Below are 16,988 nucleotides of genomic sequence, written 5' to 3'. Positions count from 1 at the left end.
TTATAGATACCTTTAAAGTGATTATAGATACCTTTAAAGTGAAAATAAAACAGTATTACCTAGTAACACATCAGCTGCAAGCAAATGGTCCATCACGCTATCCAAAATGTAAGTCTGAAATTCTTTTTGCTGAGTTCTTGTAGATCTTTCAGGGGAAGCCTAGTCAATAAAATGAAGAATTAGAAACAGAACCAACTAAACAAAGATAAGGGCTCAACCATAATTATATTACTAAATGTACCAAATAATTTGCTTGTAAATAATATAACTTGAGATTACATATATTCTTATACTTCTGACCACAGAATTTTAAAACATTGAGGCAAAGGTGAAACATCTTCTCATGAATCAATTCCTCCAAAAATAGTATCCTAAACAGCACAAATATTTAATAACTGTCTGATAATCTATTCTTATACCTCACTTACAAGAGCTCTAGCATTTTATTTTGAGATACAGATAAAAACTTATAAATCTACTCTAGATCATAATCAGCTAAAGGGGTAAGTAGTAATGAGTAGGTTTTAACAATTCTTAACTAGACAAAATTTTGAAGTCTGCAAAATAGAGGGATCATATAATAGAACATAGAGAAGTAGCTTGATCAATCAACAATGTCTATTTTTACTTGATTTAAAGTATTTGTTTATATTTTACAGGATTTTCAGAGGGCTCAAACACCAAAGGGCATTTAATCTGTTTTCCTCTCACTGAAGTTGTTACATGAGTGATAGTGACCAGAATTTACACTTGTTACTAGCTCTAAGTGCTGAGTTCAAATGTTCTTGCTGAGATTTATAACAGCCCAACTTTTAAAGGACTTAAAATGTTATGAATGAACAGGTGCCTTTGAGACAATTATGTCTCAAAGGCACTTGTTCATTTTTAAATAATTCATTGGACTATTATTATATACCAAACATAGTGCTTTGTTTTATGTACCTTATCTCAAACTGTAAAATATCTCTTTGAAGTAGATACTATCATCCCCATTTTAGATATAATTGAGGTTCAGAAAGGTTAACTCATACGGTCAAGTCACAAATATTTTCTTTTCCTTTTTAAAAAAAAGCACATATCCAAGTCTTCATTTATTATTATTTTTGAAATATTTTTTATTTGATTTTGAAAGAGAGAAGGAAGAGGGAGAAACATTGATGTGAGAGCGTAATATAGATCGGCTGCCTCCTGCACATCCCCTACTGGGGTTGAGCTGCAACCCAGGCATGTGCCCTGACTAGGAAACAAACCAGCAATGCTTCAGTGCCTGGTTCAATGACCAACCAACTGGCCAGGGCTAACCTATTTTTTGTTTCCAAAAAAATGTTCATGACCTCCCCGGCCGTGTCATACTCTCTACCTCTACTAAAAATCTCCCTTGGAAAGTTAAATGCACAAGAGCAATTCTGAACCTGGCTAGCCCAATAGACAACAGGATGAGTTCAGAGCAGAAGGAAGACATGGTAAGCACTGTGATCTGCTCCCGCCTCTGACAGTCAGATCTGTCTTCTTGTGAAAACAGTGAAGCCAGTCAACAACATCAGTCTGCAAAGAATCACAGCCTTCTTTGAGAGGCCTGGGGATACTTCGAAGAAACTCCTGTGCACAGGCCACACAGCCGGGGATGCCTCTCCCACGGTGAGAGCACTGTGGCTGGGAGGAAGGCTCCTTGCTATTCCGCCGTCTCTGGGATGGGCAGAAGCCTTTAAGAAGAGGGTTTGGAGCTTTTTCATTCTGACTGCAGTGTCCCCCCCGACTGCTCTCTTCTGTTCCTTTCTAGTGCCCTCTCTGCCCACCTCCCCACTTTCTTTTGGTTTATTGCCTGCCCTGCAGTCAGACAGGGTGGGTTTCACTCCTATGAGTGGGGGTGAGAAGAGTAGCAAGCTCTTCAGACTATAGAAAATCGCTTATAGTATCTGACAGACACACACTCCAACTCAGCCCTCTTAGTTTGTCATCCCTTCAGGAAACTGTACACAAATACTTTGTGATCTGCTCTCATTCACTTTCTTTCTTTTTTTTTTTTTTTTTTTAAATATATTTTATTAGTTTTTTACAGAGAGGAAGGGAGAGAGACAGAGAGCTAGAAACGTCGATGAGAGAGTAACATCGACCAGCTGCCTCCTGCACACCCCCCACAGGGGATGTGCCTGCAACCAAGGTACATGCCCTTGGCCGGAATCGAACCTGGGACCTTTCAGTCCGCAGACCGACGCTCCACCATTGAGCCAAACCGGCTTCGGCTCTCATTCACTTTCTTTCTGCTATATGACGTGCAGCAAATCCATTTGACTCTCCTAAAGATGCCAGGTGGTGACAGCAGAGGACGATGAGGAACGGAAGCTGGGAAAAGACTCACTGATACCTTGTACAAGCTAATTCAGGCCACCTGGTGTGTAAGTCTCATATGCCAGGCTCTGTGTTATCAATATTAAATGTATTATCTTAATTCAATTCTCCCAGTAGCCCTCAGAGACAGGGTGAATTTTTATGCCATTTTAAAGATGGACAAACCAGAAGGAGTGAAGAGAACTGAAGCTGGCCAAGGTCACACAGCTATAATCAGCACACAGCTGATTATAGCTGTGTGACCTATTCTGAACCTCAAAATAGTTTTTACTGGGTGATTTATGTTTCTTCCTTTCTCTCTTCCTTTTCTTCCTTTCCCTACGTCCTTTCCTTCATTTATTTGAGAATTTTTCCCATTGATTTTTCAGAGAGAGTGGAAGGGAAGGGGAGAAACAGAGAAACATTGATGTGTGAGACACATCAATTGGTTGCCTCCTGCACACACCAGGGATAGAGCCTACAATTGAGATACATGCCCTTGATTGGAATTGAACCCAGGACCCTTTAGTCTGCAGGCCTATGTTCTATCTACTGAGCCAAACAGACCTGGGTGATTTATGTATACGTAACTTTTATAACAATCATGTAGAAGAGACAGTATATAATATTCCCCAGAAAATGAATTTAGCTCAGTGATGAAAACACTTACATAATACACAGGTCAGATTTCAAACCACATATCTTTCACTTCAGAACACCACAGTGCTTCCCTTGTATCTGGCCTCAATACCACACTTAAGCCAGTATATGAATGGGAATCTTTAATTTATTTATTTTTAATTGATTTCAGAGAGGAATGAAGAGGGAGAGAGAGATAGAAACATCAATGATGAGAGAGAATCATTGATATGCTGCCTCCTGCATGGCCCCTATTGGGGATCAAGGCTGCAACCCAGGCATGTGCCCTTGACTGGAACTGAACCCAGGACCTTTCAGTCTGCAGGCAGATGCTCTAACCCTTAAGACAAATCAACTAGAGAAATCTTTTATTTTTATAGACTACTAATAAAGAAAATTTCACATACTTTTTGTAGATATATCAGTAAGCAAGTAAGTAAATACTCTAATGACAAAATTTCAACAATCATAAGACTGAAGATGGCCTAGCTCAAGTGTATCAGACTGAAAATCAGTCAATTCAAAACCCTTCCTTCATGCAGGTAAATGGTATATACAGAATAAGAGAGTTCTCTTCTTTAATTTCTTCAGTGAGAAAGACTTTATAATCATAACTTTTGAAATCATAAGCTTGTAATTTATTTTTTTTACACCATAAGAAGACTCAAAGTGAATACTATTTTCACGAAATATTTTTGTATATATATTCTATATGAGTGTTTTAGATTTAAATTTCCTCAAAGTATTAAGTTTAATTTTTAAAAGCAAATTTGTACCTCTCTTATTATCTGGTATCATAGCTTCCTGTTTTGGAATTGCTAAGGATGTTATTATAGTTCAATATCAATAATTTATAAAGAACATACCAAGGCACTGTGAATTTTGTGAGAAACAGGACACATGAAAGTTGGTCCCTAGCTTTAAGGAATTTACAGCCTATCTGGTAGTATCCATCTTGACAGTCTTCTTCTGCCTGAAATGTAACTACCACCCAACTTCCTAAAAACAATCAGACAATTTATCAGTGGGGCAAGTTAGTGTTTACAACAACGAGAAGGATACCTCAAGGTTAATACACGTTGTCTCAAACTTTCCTTACTAACCACTACAGAAAGTCACAATAAAAGACAATGATATCGCTGAAACCGGTTTGGCTCAATGGATAGAGCGTCGGCCTGGGGACTGAAAGGTCCAGGGTTCGATTCCAGTCAAGGGCATGTACTTATTTAAAAAAAGACAATGATATAATTTATGCATAGTTAATAAAGGGCTATTAGGGTTCCTCTAAGACTGAAACTGTAATTACTGGCTCCATACACTCAGCTCATATGTATTTCATTTCGTAGCTCTGATATACACTTTTACACATACCTCTTCTGAACTTTATTCTGTTATTTTCATTTTGTGCAGAATGCTTTAAATTCTTACCAGATGCACTGAGACACTGGCATCTCTATTTTTATTTTTAAAGTTTCCAAGGACAAGCTCTACCAGGTATACTTTTAAATTCTACCATGTGGGTTATTGATGAACTTGACTATTTTTCTGACAATATTAAACACTGGGGTCCTAGTTAAAATGCTGAACATGACTGGAACCTAAATTACATTTTTATTTCTTTTAACTGACCAAACTGTTTTATGAATAAGATAAAACATCTACTGTGGTTTTAAGGTTCCAGTAAAAGGTTAACTGTGTTAACCACTAGAGGGAGCAAAGAAAGCGCAGCTTCAGCTGCCATACTGCTGAGAGCATGTAGGAAGTCCCTCAAAGAGAAAAGCAGCCTGCTGCACTGATTGAACCTTCAATAAAATGTGCTATTTTCAGAACCCGGATACACTAAAGCTATTGGGCCAAATCCAGCCTATGCCTGTTTTTGCAGATAAAGTTTTGTTAAATCACAGTTTATGTACTGTCTGGGGCTGCTCTCTAGCTCTAACGGCATACTTAAACAGTTGTGATAGAGACTGTGTAATCTGCAAAGCTTAAAATGTTTCCAATGTGGCCCTAAAAGAAGTTTGTCAGTTTCTGTTCTAGGGAAAGGATGTATAAGGGTGATAAAGGGACATGCTTGCAGAAATGAAAAGGAGAGAAGTAAATTGATAGGATATATAGCATAGTACATCTGAACTAAAATATCCCCATAGCCCATGATATATTTTTGCCTATACAACCCAAGAATTAGAAAAATGAGTGTTTTTTTGGCATAAAATGTGCTTAGTTATTAACGTTCTAATTATAAAAACAATGAAAAACAGATGTGAATATATTTGTCTTTACCTCCAACAAAAGATCAACTAGTGGTGTCTGCTTGCTCGCAGGGGTGAGACAGAGGTTATCTATTATTAAAACCCGCATGAAGTCAAAAACAAACTTTTTAGCGGGGTGGTTGGTCAGATATGTCTTGACCCCCACGTTGCAGTACTCAGACTGGCTCCTGTTCATCCCCGTGTCGGCTGCAAAGGCTTTAAATTCTTCCGCTGGAGACCCAACTTCATCATCGAGGTCTGTCACCTAGCAAAACCAAGTGGAAAGAGAAGCTAGTTTCATTCAATTTTATTTTATTTTGTTTCCTAAAAACCAAATTGTAGTAGCACCAGTATTTTTCTTCAACTCTTACCTATTAAGCTACCCAATGCATTACTGCACTTTGCTTTACCTGGCCCCTCCTTTCAAGGTGGTAATCAGGTACTGTTTGTCACAGTTACTCAGCACATGCTCTTTCTAAGATTAAACCATGTATCTGTTGTATGCTGAATTTTATCTCTGTGTATAATTTCACTTAAATGAGATAAAATGAGAATAACTGTATTTGCATATTTAAAATATACCTCCTGTGAAGTCAAATGCCAGTTTCAGATAAAGACCTAGCAAAAACAAACAAAAAACAACCCAAATATATACATAAGACAAAACTAGTGCCAATTTCAAGCCAAAAGAAAAAGAAAAAAAAAAAGGACTAGAAAACAGAGTATAAAATGCTGACAAAGAAAAGACACTGAAGTATTATAAAGGTCAACTTTTGATAAAAATGAGGTTTTTAGAATTGTAAGTAAACCACAGTTTGAAGGTCATGTGCTGTGCTTGTGTCTATCCTAAAAAAATCCCTACAATTTTAGAATTAGCATTTACCTTTATGTGTGAAAAAAAATGAGTATGAAGAACTTAGGTGGAAATAAGAAGAAACATCATAATAGTCAGAAGTACTATGGAGGAATAACTGTCTTTTGGGTTTGTTTTCAAGTACAAAAGAAGTATCTATACTATATACGTTTATAATCTAATATTTTTCTATTAATCTTAGTATAAAATATAAAAAACAAAAGTTGAAAGAAATAAGAAAAGTTGAATAAAAAGGATAATCATATTTCATTTTTTAAATAGCGACAACCAATGCTATCTAATTAATTTGTAAAGATTAAATCTAGAGAATGCCTAACTCCTGAGATAAAGTAGAGGTGACTCTGGTGTGACTAGAGTTGTGTGGCCTGGACAGAACACTTCACAGTTAACTACACAGTTATCAATCCCATAAAATAAGAAACGGATCCAAGATGACTTGGAGAGGAAGTCACTAACAAGGAACTTACTAAAATACGGTAAATGAGAACAGGAAGCTGAGCTCACAGTTATTTTAGGGGAAAACAGAAGGAGAGTGGGGAGCCAGACACCAGGTAATGATGTAAGAGGTTAGAGAGAGAGCTATGAAACTGTATCATGGCGAGAAACTTAAGATTGCCAGCAGAAAAAAAAATCAGCTACTCATTGGAGCAGACTAATCCCAGTTTGTCACTGCCTCCCCTTTCCTACCATCTCCGAGTAAGGGCGGATGTTGAAGGGGAAGACGGTGGCTGCTAGTGCACACAGGAAGTCGGGGCTCATCCACATGGAGGCCAGGTCCGGGACGTTGTGATACAAATATCTGAAGAACTGCATTAGGGTCACAGGATATTCTCGGAGCCAAGACCCCTCTTCTTCTGACTGCCATGGCTGTCATAGTGATAAGAAAAAAATATATTAGGAAAACTGACACTGCTATAAAGTACTTTACAGAAATGCACTACTCACTACTCTTCTAAAACCGGATATACTGATAGTCCAGAACTCTCATAAACCACACAAAAGAACAAATCCAGAAATAAACTAAAACAAAAACAATGCCCCTAGAAACTGACAGGATGCCTAGTTCTTCATCAGTGCTCACAACTCAGTAATGAGTCAGTGGCTTTGATTATTCGACCTTATGGACATGACTACAGCTGGTGCCCACAGTGGCTGAATTACCAACAAAGCTGCCCCACTCTCCATAGTGCCCTAGTGGGAGGTGAGAAAAAAGATGGGGAAGTTCAGTTACTTCACCTTTCTAATGTAAAATGATAAGAACAATGCTTTTAACTATTAAGCATGTGAAACTGTGATTTATAATTATATATATTTGGTCTTTATTCTTGGCAGAACTCCTAAAACCCCTGGAATGTCCAAAGTGATGAGCCATAAAAGTGTCTTTTATTAATCATACTAAGGCCTTTCCAACCATCGCTAAGTTCATGTTAATGAGATGACTTTGGGAAAGGCCCTGAGGATAGAGGCTTGCCAGGGGACCAATCACAGGATTAAAGGGTTGAGTTTCAGTCCTAGAGGCCCCTCCCACTCCCCCTCTCCCAACTTCCAGTTGGGGAACAGAGGCTGGAGATAAAGTTCAGTCACTGATGGCCAATTTACCCAATCGTGCTATAGGTAACAAAGCCTCCATGAAAACCCAGAAGGATGGCGTTCCCTTTGGTCTTGGGTTGGTGAACAGACATAAGGAGGTGTTGGGAGAGGGGCCAGGCGAGTACAGGCCAGGAGCTCCACTTCCCCTTCCCACATACCTCTCTATGCACTTCTGCCACCTGGTGGTTTCTGTGTCATAGCCTTATGTAATAAATTGGTGATCTAGTCAGTAAAACGTTTTCTAAAGTCATGGGAGCCTCCAATTTACAACCAGTAAGTCAGAAGTGCAGGTAACATTGGACTTGCGATTGGTGTCTGAAGAATAGGGGTCGTCTTGTGGGACTGAGTCCTTACCCTGTGGGGCCTAATGCTCTCTCCAGGTAGACAATGACAGACCTGAACTGAATTGTGGGATGGCAAGCTTCTGTGGCAAGCCCCCCCACCCCCACATATTTGGTGACTAGTGTAGGAAGTGAAGCTGTGTTATAGTAGAATATTCATAGTACAGAAGACATACAATAGGGTGGTTTTTCTTAACAACAATATAACAGCAGCAGCAATGATAATGATAAAACAGGGACAAACACAGAATACACCTGAACAATACCTATCTTTTGATACTTCCTCAAGTGTTTTTTTTTAAACTTAGATGTTTGTATTTGTTTATGAGTAGGAACCAAATATAAATTATAAAGCATTCTAAATTAATACATGTAAGGGCAATATTCTTTTTTCTTTTTTTTAATATATTTTATTGATTTTGTACAGAGAGGAAGGGAGAGAGATAGAGAGTTTGGAACATCGATGAGAGAGAGTCATCGATCAGCTGCCTCTTGCACACCCCCTACTGGGGATATGCCCGCAACCAAGGTTACATGCCCTTGACCGGAATCGAACCCGGGACCTTTCAGTCCCCAAGCCAACGCTCTATCCATTGAGCCAAACCGGTTTCGGCTCTTTTCTAAAATGACGTAAGAATAGTTTGAGCACAATTAGATTTGTCATGTACTTGTAATCCAAAGATTCTCATTAATAATTCCTCTTATGATGTAATCCTAAATTGTGCAAAGAAATTAAGTTATTATTCACAGTACTCATATAAGATAGATAGGAACATATATTTTGTCATTTCCTCTTTACATTCTTCATATCTAAGTTAAAAAATAATTAGGAAAAACAAATACAAACTAAAACTTATACTGATTGAAGCGATTACTATATACTAAGTACTCTTGTAAGAGCTTTGTGTATATACTAAATCATTATATCCTCACAACAACCCTAAGGGATACATCCCATTAACACCAGCATTTTATACATAAGAAAACGGAGGCACATAGAGGTTAGTATGTCTTAAGTACCAGAGATGGGATTTGAACCCACAGTCTGTGGTCTATACAATTGCATGGTTCGTCCTTGTCCCACAGATAACAAGCCAAGGAGGCTGAGGTTCCATGCTGTAAGTACATACGTATGCTTTCAAAAGATCCCTCCATTTTAAAAAAGAGTCGCGAAGAGGAAGTATCAGCAGGAGTGAGTGTCTCGAGAACTTACTGAGTTCAGCATGCTGCGGAGCATCCCCAGCAGTAAGAAGGCAGCTTCAGTGCACACGTTATGAATGGAAGAGACCACAGTTCCGCTGGAGGCAGGAACTCCAAAGATAAATGTCCAAATGGAATCTAAATCAAACTGCAGAGGGCAAAGTGAAGGTGAGTCACGGGCAGTTTTTTCGAATAGAGAGACCCTCGTAACTTCTAATATTCTATAACTTCTTTGAAACCAGTTAGTTTTTTTCAAAGTGAGCAATGATGAATAGACCCTGAACTCCTCCTTCCTACATTTTAAAACTCATTTTTACATTTATAAAGAAAGAGTGAATTTATGTATCTTCCTGACTTAGGTACTTGTGTTAAAAACATTGCTTTGTTCTTTTTTCTCTGAAGAAAATAAATAAAATACATGCTAATTAGCCAGGAGATGAGATTTAGAATTGATGATTTTAAGCAGGATTTTTAAAAGATCTAATTCACTTTTAAATTACATACAGATAAGATCTGACAAAAATCTGTTAGAGGAAATTTAGTCCTAGCAGTTTATATAACACTTTATGGTGTAATGCTTATTTTGAAAAATTACATAACCAACCAAATTCTGCTCAGCATGACTCTTTATCTTGATTTAATGTAAGGGTATAGACTCAGTGGTTTCATTTAAGAGGTTTTGTCAACTACTAACATTTATTTGAATAGCCTTTGGCTTTATGATGCACACATAGCTGGGTTTAAAACTCAATCTCTAAGTCTCTGCAGTGCCATCAACATAATCTATAATAGATATCCACAACAGTCTTCAATTAGAAATCAAGCAAAGCCTTACTGTTTTCCTAACATAGATGTTGTTACCATTAAGAAATTGAAAACTTTTTTATAATCAGACTGACTTGCACTAAGAATCCTGTCATTCCTACCCAATTTTGATACACATACATTCCCCTAAATTTTTTTTATTTAAAAAAAAAATCCTTATTATTGAAAGTATTACATGTCCCCCTTTTTCCTCCATTCACTCCCCTCATTTTTAATTCTACAGAAATTGTATTTCTAGATAAAATCACGCAACTCAACAGAATTCTTTAGATCACTAATCAAATATCATCCAAAGTTTTTATGCATATACAATTTTTTTAGAGTAACCATAAAGAATAAAAGACCAAGTTAAGATAAATGATTTCTTTTTGGAAAAATTTTCGGTGCTACTCTCTGATTTTTCTGTCCCAAATCAAACCCTAGATGTGTGAGAGAGATGGAATCAGTGGTTTTACTCTGGTTCACCCGTTATCCTACGGTGATTTGGGGCATATATAATTACACTTACACCTTACTAGGTAATTCCTACCTGGCAACCCTGCTTACATCGGCTGCTGGTGACAGGCACACTGACCTGCAGGTTCTCTGGCAGCTCACTAACTGGCTGCTGCAGGAACAATGCCATGAGCAGGAAATAGAGGGCAGGGACATTAGTGTGCTTAGGAAGGAATGATTGAAGGACTGGAAAACCAGGAAAATGGCAAGCATCCCGGTTAATCTCTCTGACTGTTGACCTTCCACCAGCACTCCTGCCCACATTGAATCCTAAAAGAAGAGGAAATATAACAATAAGTACAAAATTAGTAGTCAATTACTGTGCTGTAATAACAAAGAAAGTAATTCAGTATATGTGACCTTTCCACCAGAATATTCATATTAATATAGGCAATTAACTGTTCAACTGTTGAATTCACCTTTCAGGCAAGTTTTACTTTACTATTTCTTTGACTTGAGCAAGCCTGCCTATTAGGATACAGGTCTTGAAACATAGCCGAGATAATCAGATACAAGAGGTAATAAAAATTGTGCTCATTAAAAGAATGACCTTGAAAGAGCTCTAACATTTCCTTAAGAACAAAGTAAAATTCAAGAGAGCCAAAACTTTAGGGTGCTACAAAAATGTAACTTAAATATAACTTCTATACTAACCTATCTAATAAAAGTGATATGCAAATTGACCACCACTCCAACACACAAGATGGCCGCCACCATGAGGTCAAAGATTGCTGTCCCCACGTGGACACAAGATAGTCTGCAAGGGAGGGCAGTTGGGGGGGACCAGGCTGGCAGGGGAGGGCAGTTAGGGGCAATTGGGCCAACAGGAGAGAAGTTAGGCATCAATCAGACTGGCAGGGAAGTGGTTGGGAGCCAACAGTCCTGGATTGTGAGAGAGATTGGGCCTAAACAGGCAGTTGGACATCCCTTGAGGGGTCCTAGATTAGAGAGGGCGCAGGCTGGGCTAAGGGACACAGACACACACACACACACACACACACACACACACACACACTCACACACCCAATGCACAAATTTCGTGCACCGGTCCTCTAGTATTTAATACATTTCGTCATGAAATCATCATAAACTACTTAATTTTAAATTATCTATGAATTTAAAGATAAGACTAAGCAAAATAATCTCTCCTTAAAACAGGTTCTGTATGTCTGTGGGAAAGTTGACCAGAAGTGGGACAGCAAATCTGAGCATGCTGTGACTATGACTATTTGAACATCCAGAGCCCTTTCTAGAAATAGAGCTCTACCAGAAGATGGTCATTGCTTATTAATGTAGCCTACAGCATCAGCCTTCCTATCAATCCTGTTTCCTTTGTTGTATAACTAATTTGAGGCTGCAACCAAAACACTAAGTTCTTTTGCCACTCCTAACCAAGGATAATGATCAGCACAGAATGAATGTTGGCCAAAGGTTCAATGAAAAATTTTTGTGAATAGTAACCAAGATATGGAGGATTGATGTGTACTCTAAAGAAATCTCATTTAAATAAATAGCCAGTTTTGTTTTCCTAGGATTAAGTAAGCACATTACCTGCTCCTATTTAAGATTAAAAAAAAATAAAAATTGTGTCTAGATGGCTTTTTAAATATCTCATCCCAATTGATGCTCAGTGTGATATGAATTAATGATCTGAAGTATGCTTTTCTAATTAAGAAAAAATTGCACAGCAACTTACCAACCTCTTTAATACACCATTTCATTGCTCAAGCACAATGAACATGTAAATGAGAATAAGCTATTATACTTTTCATAACATGGAAGATACGCCATGTGCTCAAAGACATAAAGTTAATGAGTGGTGGCGCCAGGACTTGGGAGCCTGATGCCGCTATGTTAGAGCCTGTAAGTTATGCTGTTTCTCTCGGCCTTCTTAACGATACTGCCTCATTTCTGAAAGATTGGCTGCCTTAGGACACTGGGTAAATTTTGGTTATAGTAAATTCTAAATTAAATTACGAGTATAAAAAAGTCTTTAGCTTTAAGGAGCCAAAAGACATAAAGTGGGATATTTTTATACTTTCAATAGGAAAATAAATTAAAAAAAAAATATATATTTTTATTGATTTCAGAGAGGAAGGGAAAGGGGAAAGAGAGCTAGAAACATCAATGATGAGAGAAAATCATTGATTATTGGCTGCCTTCTGCACGCCCCCCGCTGGGGATCAAGCTGGCAACCCCAGGCATGTGCCCTTGGCTGGAATCGAACCAGGGACCCTTCAGTCCACAGGCTGACTCTCTATCCACTAAGCAAAATCAGCCAGGGCAGGAAAATAAATTTTTATTAAACTACATATTCTAAGTGAAAATATTAGCATTCATTTTTTTTTCTAATTCTCACACCCTGCTTTTCCCTATAATTAGTCTTAAGGACTACTTAATATGTTATTAACAATGAAGCTTCATTTAGGTTCAAGTTACAGCTATATGGAAGGCATTTTCATGAAGGAAAATTTGATATGTATGTATCAGATAGAAATTCAGGGAAAATTATATTAAGTTGAGTCAAGTTTAAATTTTAATACCTAGTTTCCTTTTTAGAACCAGAGCAGCATATGCGATGTGTAAATAATTATCAATGAAAGACATCTAAATTCTAATGCATAAATTCAGGTAGGTCAGATATGGTATAAGCATCTTTTCCTGATACTACTGAACTGATATAGGACAGGAAAAAGGGCAGGACTAACAGTCAGGATACAGAGACTTAGACACTTTACTCAGGAACCTCATGCAATTAACAGTCTTCCCCAAGTAGAGAAATTAATCCTTAACTTGTATTCATCAGGTTTATTTCATATAAATTGTAACAGATATCATAAAATATATACCTGTCTCTAGAAACATAAAGGCCAAATGAGATGATACATGTTAAAGAATTCTTCAAACCATAATGTACTATATGAAACTTAGCTGTTATCACTACTGCAGTTTTTGGCCTTCAATGAGAAGCAGTGCTGTTGATTAGCATTGAAAACTCCCATTCACTTATTTTGTGCCTTTCATTATTTATTCTTTGTAGTTATTATTAAGGCCAATAAACTAAACTTCTTGCTACTAAACTATTCCTAACATCTGAAGCTATATCCCTTCTCCAGAGTCAGTGAAAAACAGTTATTATTTTTTAGATCATAAAAGTATCTACAATGATAATTTGAAATTCATATTGTAAACAAAAGTTTTCTCAAGAAGCCATTTTACAGTGAATTTATTTCTTCATTTTCTACATCTAAAATAACAATGAGCCGAAACCGGTTTGGCTCAGTGGTAGAGTGTCGGACTGCGGACTGAAAGGTCCCAGGTTCGATTCCGGTCAAGGGCATGTACATTGGTTGCGGGCACATCCCCGGTGGGGGGTGTGCAAGAGGCAGCTGGTCGATGTTTCTCTCTCATCGACGTTTCTAGCTCTCTATCTCTCTTCCTCCTCTCTGTAAAATATCAATAAAATATATTTAAAAAAAATAAAATAAAATAACAATGAAATAATCCTACATTGAAAGCTATCTTCCTGTCATTTACTTTAATATTTGAGAAAGTAGTACAGGTAGCATAGCACCTAGCTATTTATACTTTTACATTTTTTAACAGGTAAATTACATATTAAATTCTGATTCCGAGGGTGGATATGGCTTGCTATGTCTGCACACACTGGGTTGCAACAATTTTATCTTCTTGAATATATCCTTTCTGGTGATGGAAAATATAAACATATAAATTCTGATCCCTAAATTTTCATTGGACAAGGGTAAATTGATGCTTGTTGCAGAATACAAATGATTTTAAAATATAATGTTATAAAAACAAATATATTGTTTTAAAGTTTAGGAATTGAGTGATTACAATTGTGAATAAAAATGTTATCTTAAAATATATTTTCTAAAGCTCTTTAACATAAACAGAAATAAAACAGTTCAAATTATTCTAATATAGCAAACTATAACTTTCTAATATTACTTAAATGCTCACTTCAATGTTAAAAACAGCATACAACTGTAAGCAAAGAATAAGAAGCCTTGACTGAAACTTTGAGCTTAAATCTTTCTAAATATATATATATATATATATATATATATATATATATATTTTTTTTTTTTTTTTTAATTGATTTCAAAGAGGAAGGGAGGAGAGATAGAAACATCAATGATGACAGAGAACCATAGATCAGCTGCCTCCTGCACGCCTCACAGTGGGGATTGAGCACACAACCCAGGCATGTGCCCTTGACTGGAATCAAACCCAGGACCCCTCAGTCCGCAGGCCGACACTCTATCTACTGAGCAAAACCAGCCAGGGTGAGCTTTAATCTTTGATTGGCAATGTAACATAACTGTTAAAAGCATGGGCTTGGTTCTGAGTGATCTGGACTAAAAAATGTTGTCTATTGTTTATTGAACATGTGACTTTGCTTCTTTGTCTTGGCTTTCTCATCTGCAAAATGGGTATGATAGTATTTACATCTCATAGGGTTACTGTGAAAATAAAGCATTTAGGAACTGGCACAGAATAAGAACTGAAAATATTATTATTATTAATTCAGTTCTGATCATTTGCTAGTTATGCACTTAATCATAAAGGGAATTAAGCAATAAAAAGATCATAAGGGATTCCCTTGGATTTCCACATCTTAACGTTGTCTATAACTTCATTTTAATTTGCCATTAAAAAGAGCCAAATTTGAAACTTTCTTAGCTTTTTATTCTATCAATAATTAAAATTTAGATCTTTAAAGGTTGTCAGATAAACTGAAGAGTATAAGCTCACATAAGATTTAAAAACAAAACAAAACACAATAGCTTATTTTAAAGCAGTTCACTTCAAAAGTCCCATACCTAATACAGTTCCAATCTTATTTGTTAAGACCGAGTCTGTCTGTTCCAGCCACCCTCCACCACTGAGTCCTTCTTTAAACTTGATGAGAATAGACTGATTACTCAGCAGGACAACAAGAATCCTCATGGCTGCTGTGACTGTGGTGGGATGCAAGTGCTCTTCCATAAACATCATAATCCAGTCAAAACCCAGGGTCCTGACCAGTTCTTCACAGGCTCTATTCAAAGGCAGATAGGTAAGAAGGAAACACATTAATCAAATTATAAAAAAGAATAAGACTAGGTTTTGTTCTTAAGATATTCTAAATTTCAGGGCTTAAACAATATGTCATTAAAAATTCTTTTGTCTATTATGAATTAACTGGTACCATCAATTCTAAAAAGATTTTACTTACTGCAAATTAATGCTTGTCTTTTCTTTAGATGTGTAAATTAGTTTTAGCAAGATATCTAGAAGTCTGTTCCTCAAAAGTATAAGATTAGCAGACACAAGGCCTCCAAACTCTTCTTCAGTTCCTACAATGAAAATAAATACATTAAATTGCCCAGTGGTGGATAAAATATCCAACCCTGTTCTAGGAAAATTCACTGAAAAATGTATCTGTCAGAAAACATTTTTTTTCTAGAAGTACTTTCCATTAAAATGTACCAAAAAAACCTCTGTTAAAACATTTCTTTTTAGAATCCTAAAATTTTTTTATTTACATTATTTAATAAGTGATAAAAAGGCTGTGAACCCTTTTTAAAAAATATATTTTTATTGACTGCAGAGAGGAAGGAAGGGGGAGAGACAGAAACATGAATGATGAGAAAAAATAATTGATCAGCTGCCTCCTGCACGCCCCGTCCTACCCCTAACACTGGGGATGGAGCCTCAACCCAGGCCTGTGCCCTGACCGCAATGGAACCGCAATCTCCTGGTTCATAGGTCGATTCTCAACCACTGACCCACACAGGCTGGGCTGTGAACCCTTTTTTACATTAATATTCCCCTCCCCTACTAACAGGGCAAAGTAAACAAATAAGGATTGGATAAAAATAACAATCCAAGCCCTAGCCAGTTTGGTTCAGTGCTTAGAGCACTGGACCGTGGACCAAAGGGCCCCAGGTTAGATTCCGGTCAAGGCATGTACCTTGCTTGCAGGCTCCTCCCCGGCCCAGGCCCTCACATCAGTGTTTTTCTCACACTGATGTTTACCTCTGTTTTTCCCCCTCTTTCTTCCACTCTTTCTGAAGGATCAATGGAAAAATATCCTCGGATGAGGATTAACCAAAAAAATAAAAATAAATAAGTAAAAGACAATAATCCAAATCCTTAATTTCCAGTTTCTTTTTGAAGAACATAGTTAAGTTTATGAGATTTAAACTTGACAAGAGGAAGCATACTCTTTTTAATAAACATAATACATCCAGAAAAGTTAGAAGTAAACAGCATAGAAAAGAGGCAAAGGCATACAAAAGCACAAGAAAAACTGGAAAAAAAAAAAAAAAGGCAGAAAACAGAAAGCTTGTGCATCTCAATGGATGATGCTGGAGGCACACAGGACTGGGCATCAGTGGCCAGTGTTCCAGGTACAGCTCTGCCACTAATGAGCGATGG

At 37.2% G+C, this 16,988-nt stretch overlaps 1 protein-coding gene across 5 annotated transcripts in view; it reads right to left on the bottom strand.

Annotated features, from left to right (window-relative positions):
• WDFY3 (WD repeat and FYVE domain containing 3) overlaps positions 1–16,988 on the bottom strand; it is a 260,847-nt gene that overhangs the window by 65,926 nt on the left and 177,933 nt on the right. For 4 of the 5 annotated variants that reach the window (XM_084881536.1, XM_084881535.1, XM_084881533.1 and 1 more), the window contains 7 exons: positions 15,784–15,904; positions 15,389–15,606; positions 10,576–10,811; positions 9,235–9,369; positions 6,778–6,957; positions 5,248–5,481; positions 60–159 (listed from right to left, as the gene is read on the bottom strand). In XM_084881536.1, coding sequence (XP_084737662.1) covers positions 60–159; positions 5,248–5,481; positions 6,778–6,957; positions 9,235–9,369; positions 10,576–10,811; positions 15,389–15,606; positions 15,784–15,904 — 1,224 coding nt within the window. The remainder of the gene's footprint in view (positions 1–59; positions 160–5,247; positions 5,482–6,777; positions 6,958–9,234; positions 9,370–10,575; positions 10,812–15,388; positions 15,607–15,783; positions 15,905–16,988) is intronic. The other variant, XM_084881532.1, reaches the window with a different exon arrangement.

Source organism: Pipistrellus hanaki (assembly GCF_964339955.1).
Source record: "Pipistrellus hanaki genome assembly, chromosome: 1".
Classification (NCBI taxonomy): Eukaryota; Metazoa; Chordata; class Mammalia; order Chiroptera; family Vespertilionidae; genus Pipistrellus; species Pipistrellus hanaki.
Note: the sequence above shows the minus strand (reverse complement) of the source record. Positions and strands in the feature narration are given on the sequence as shown.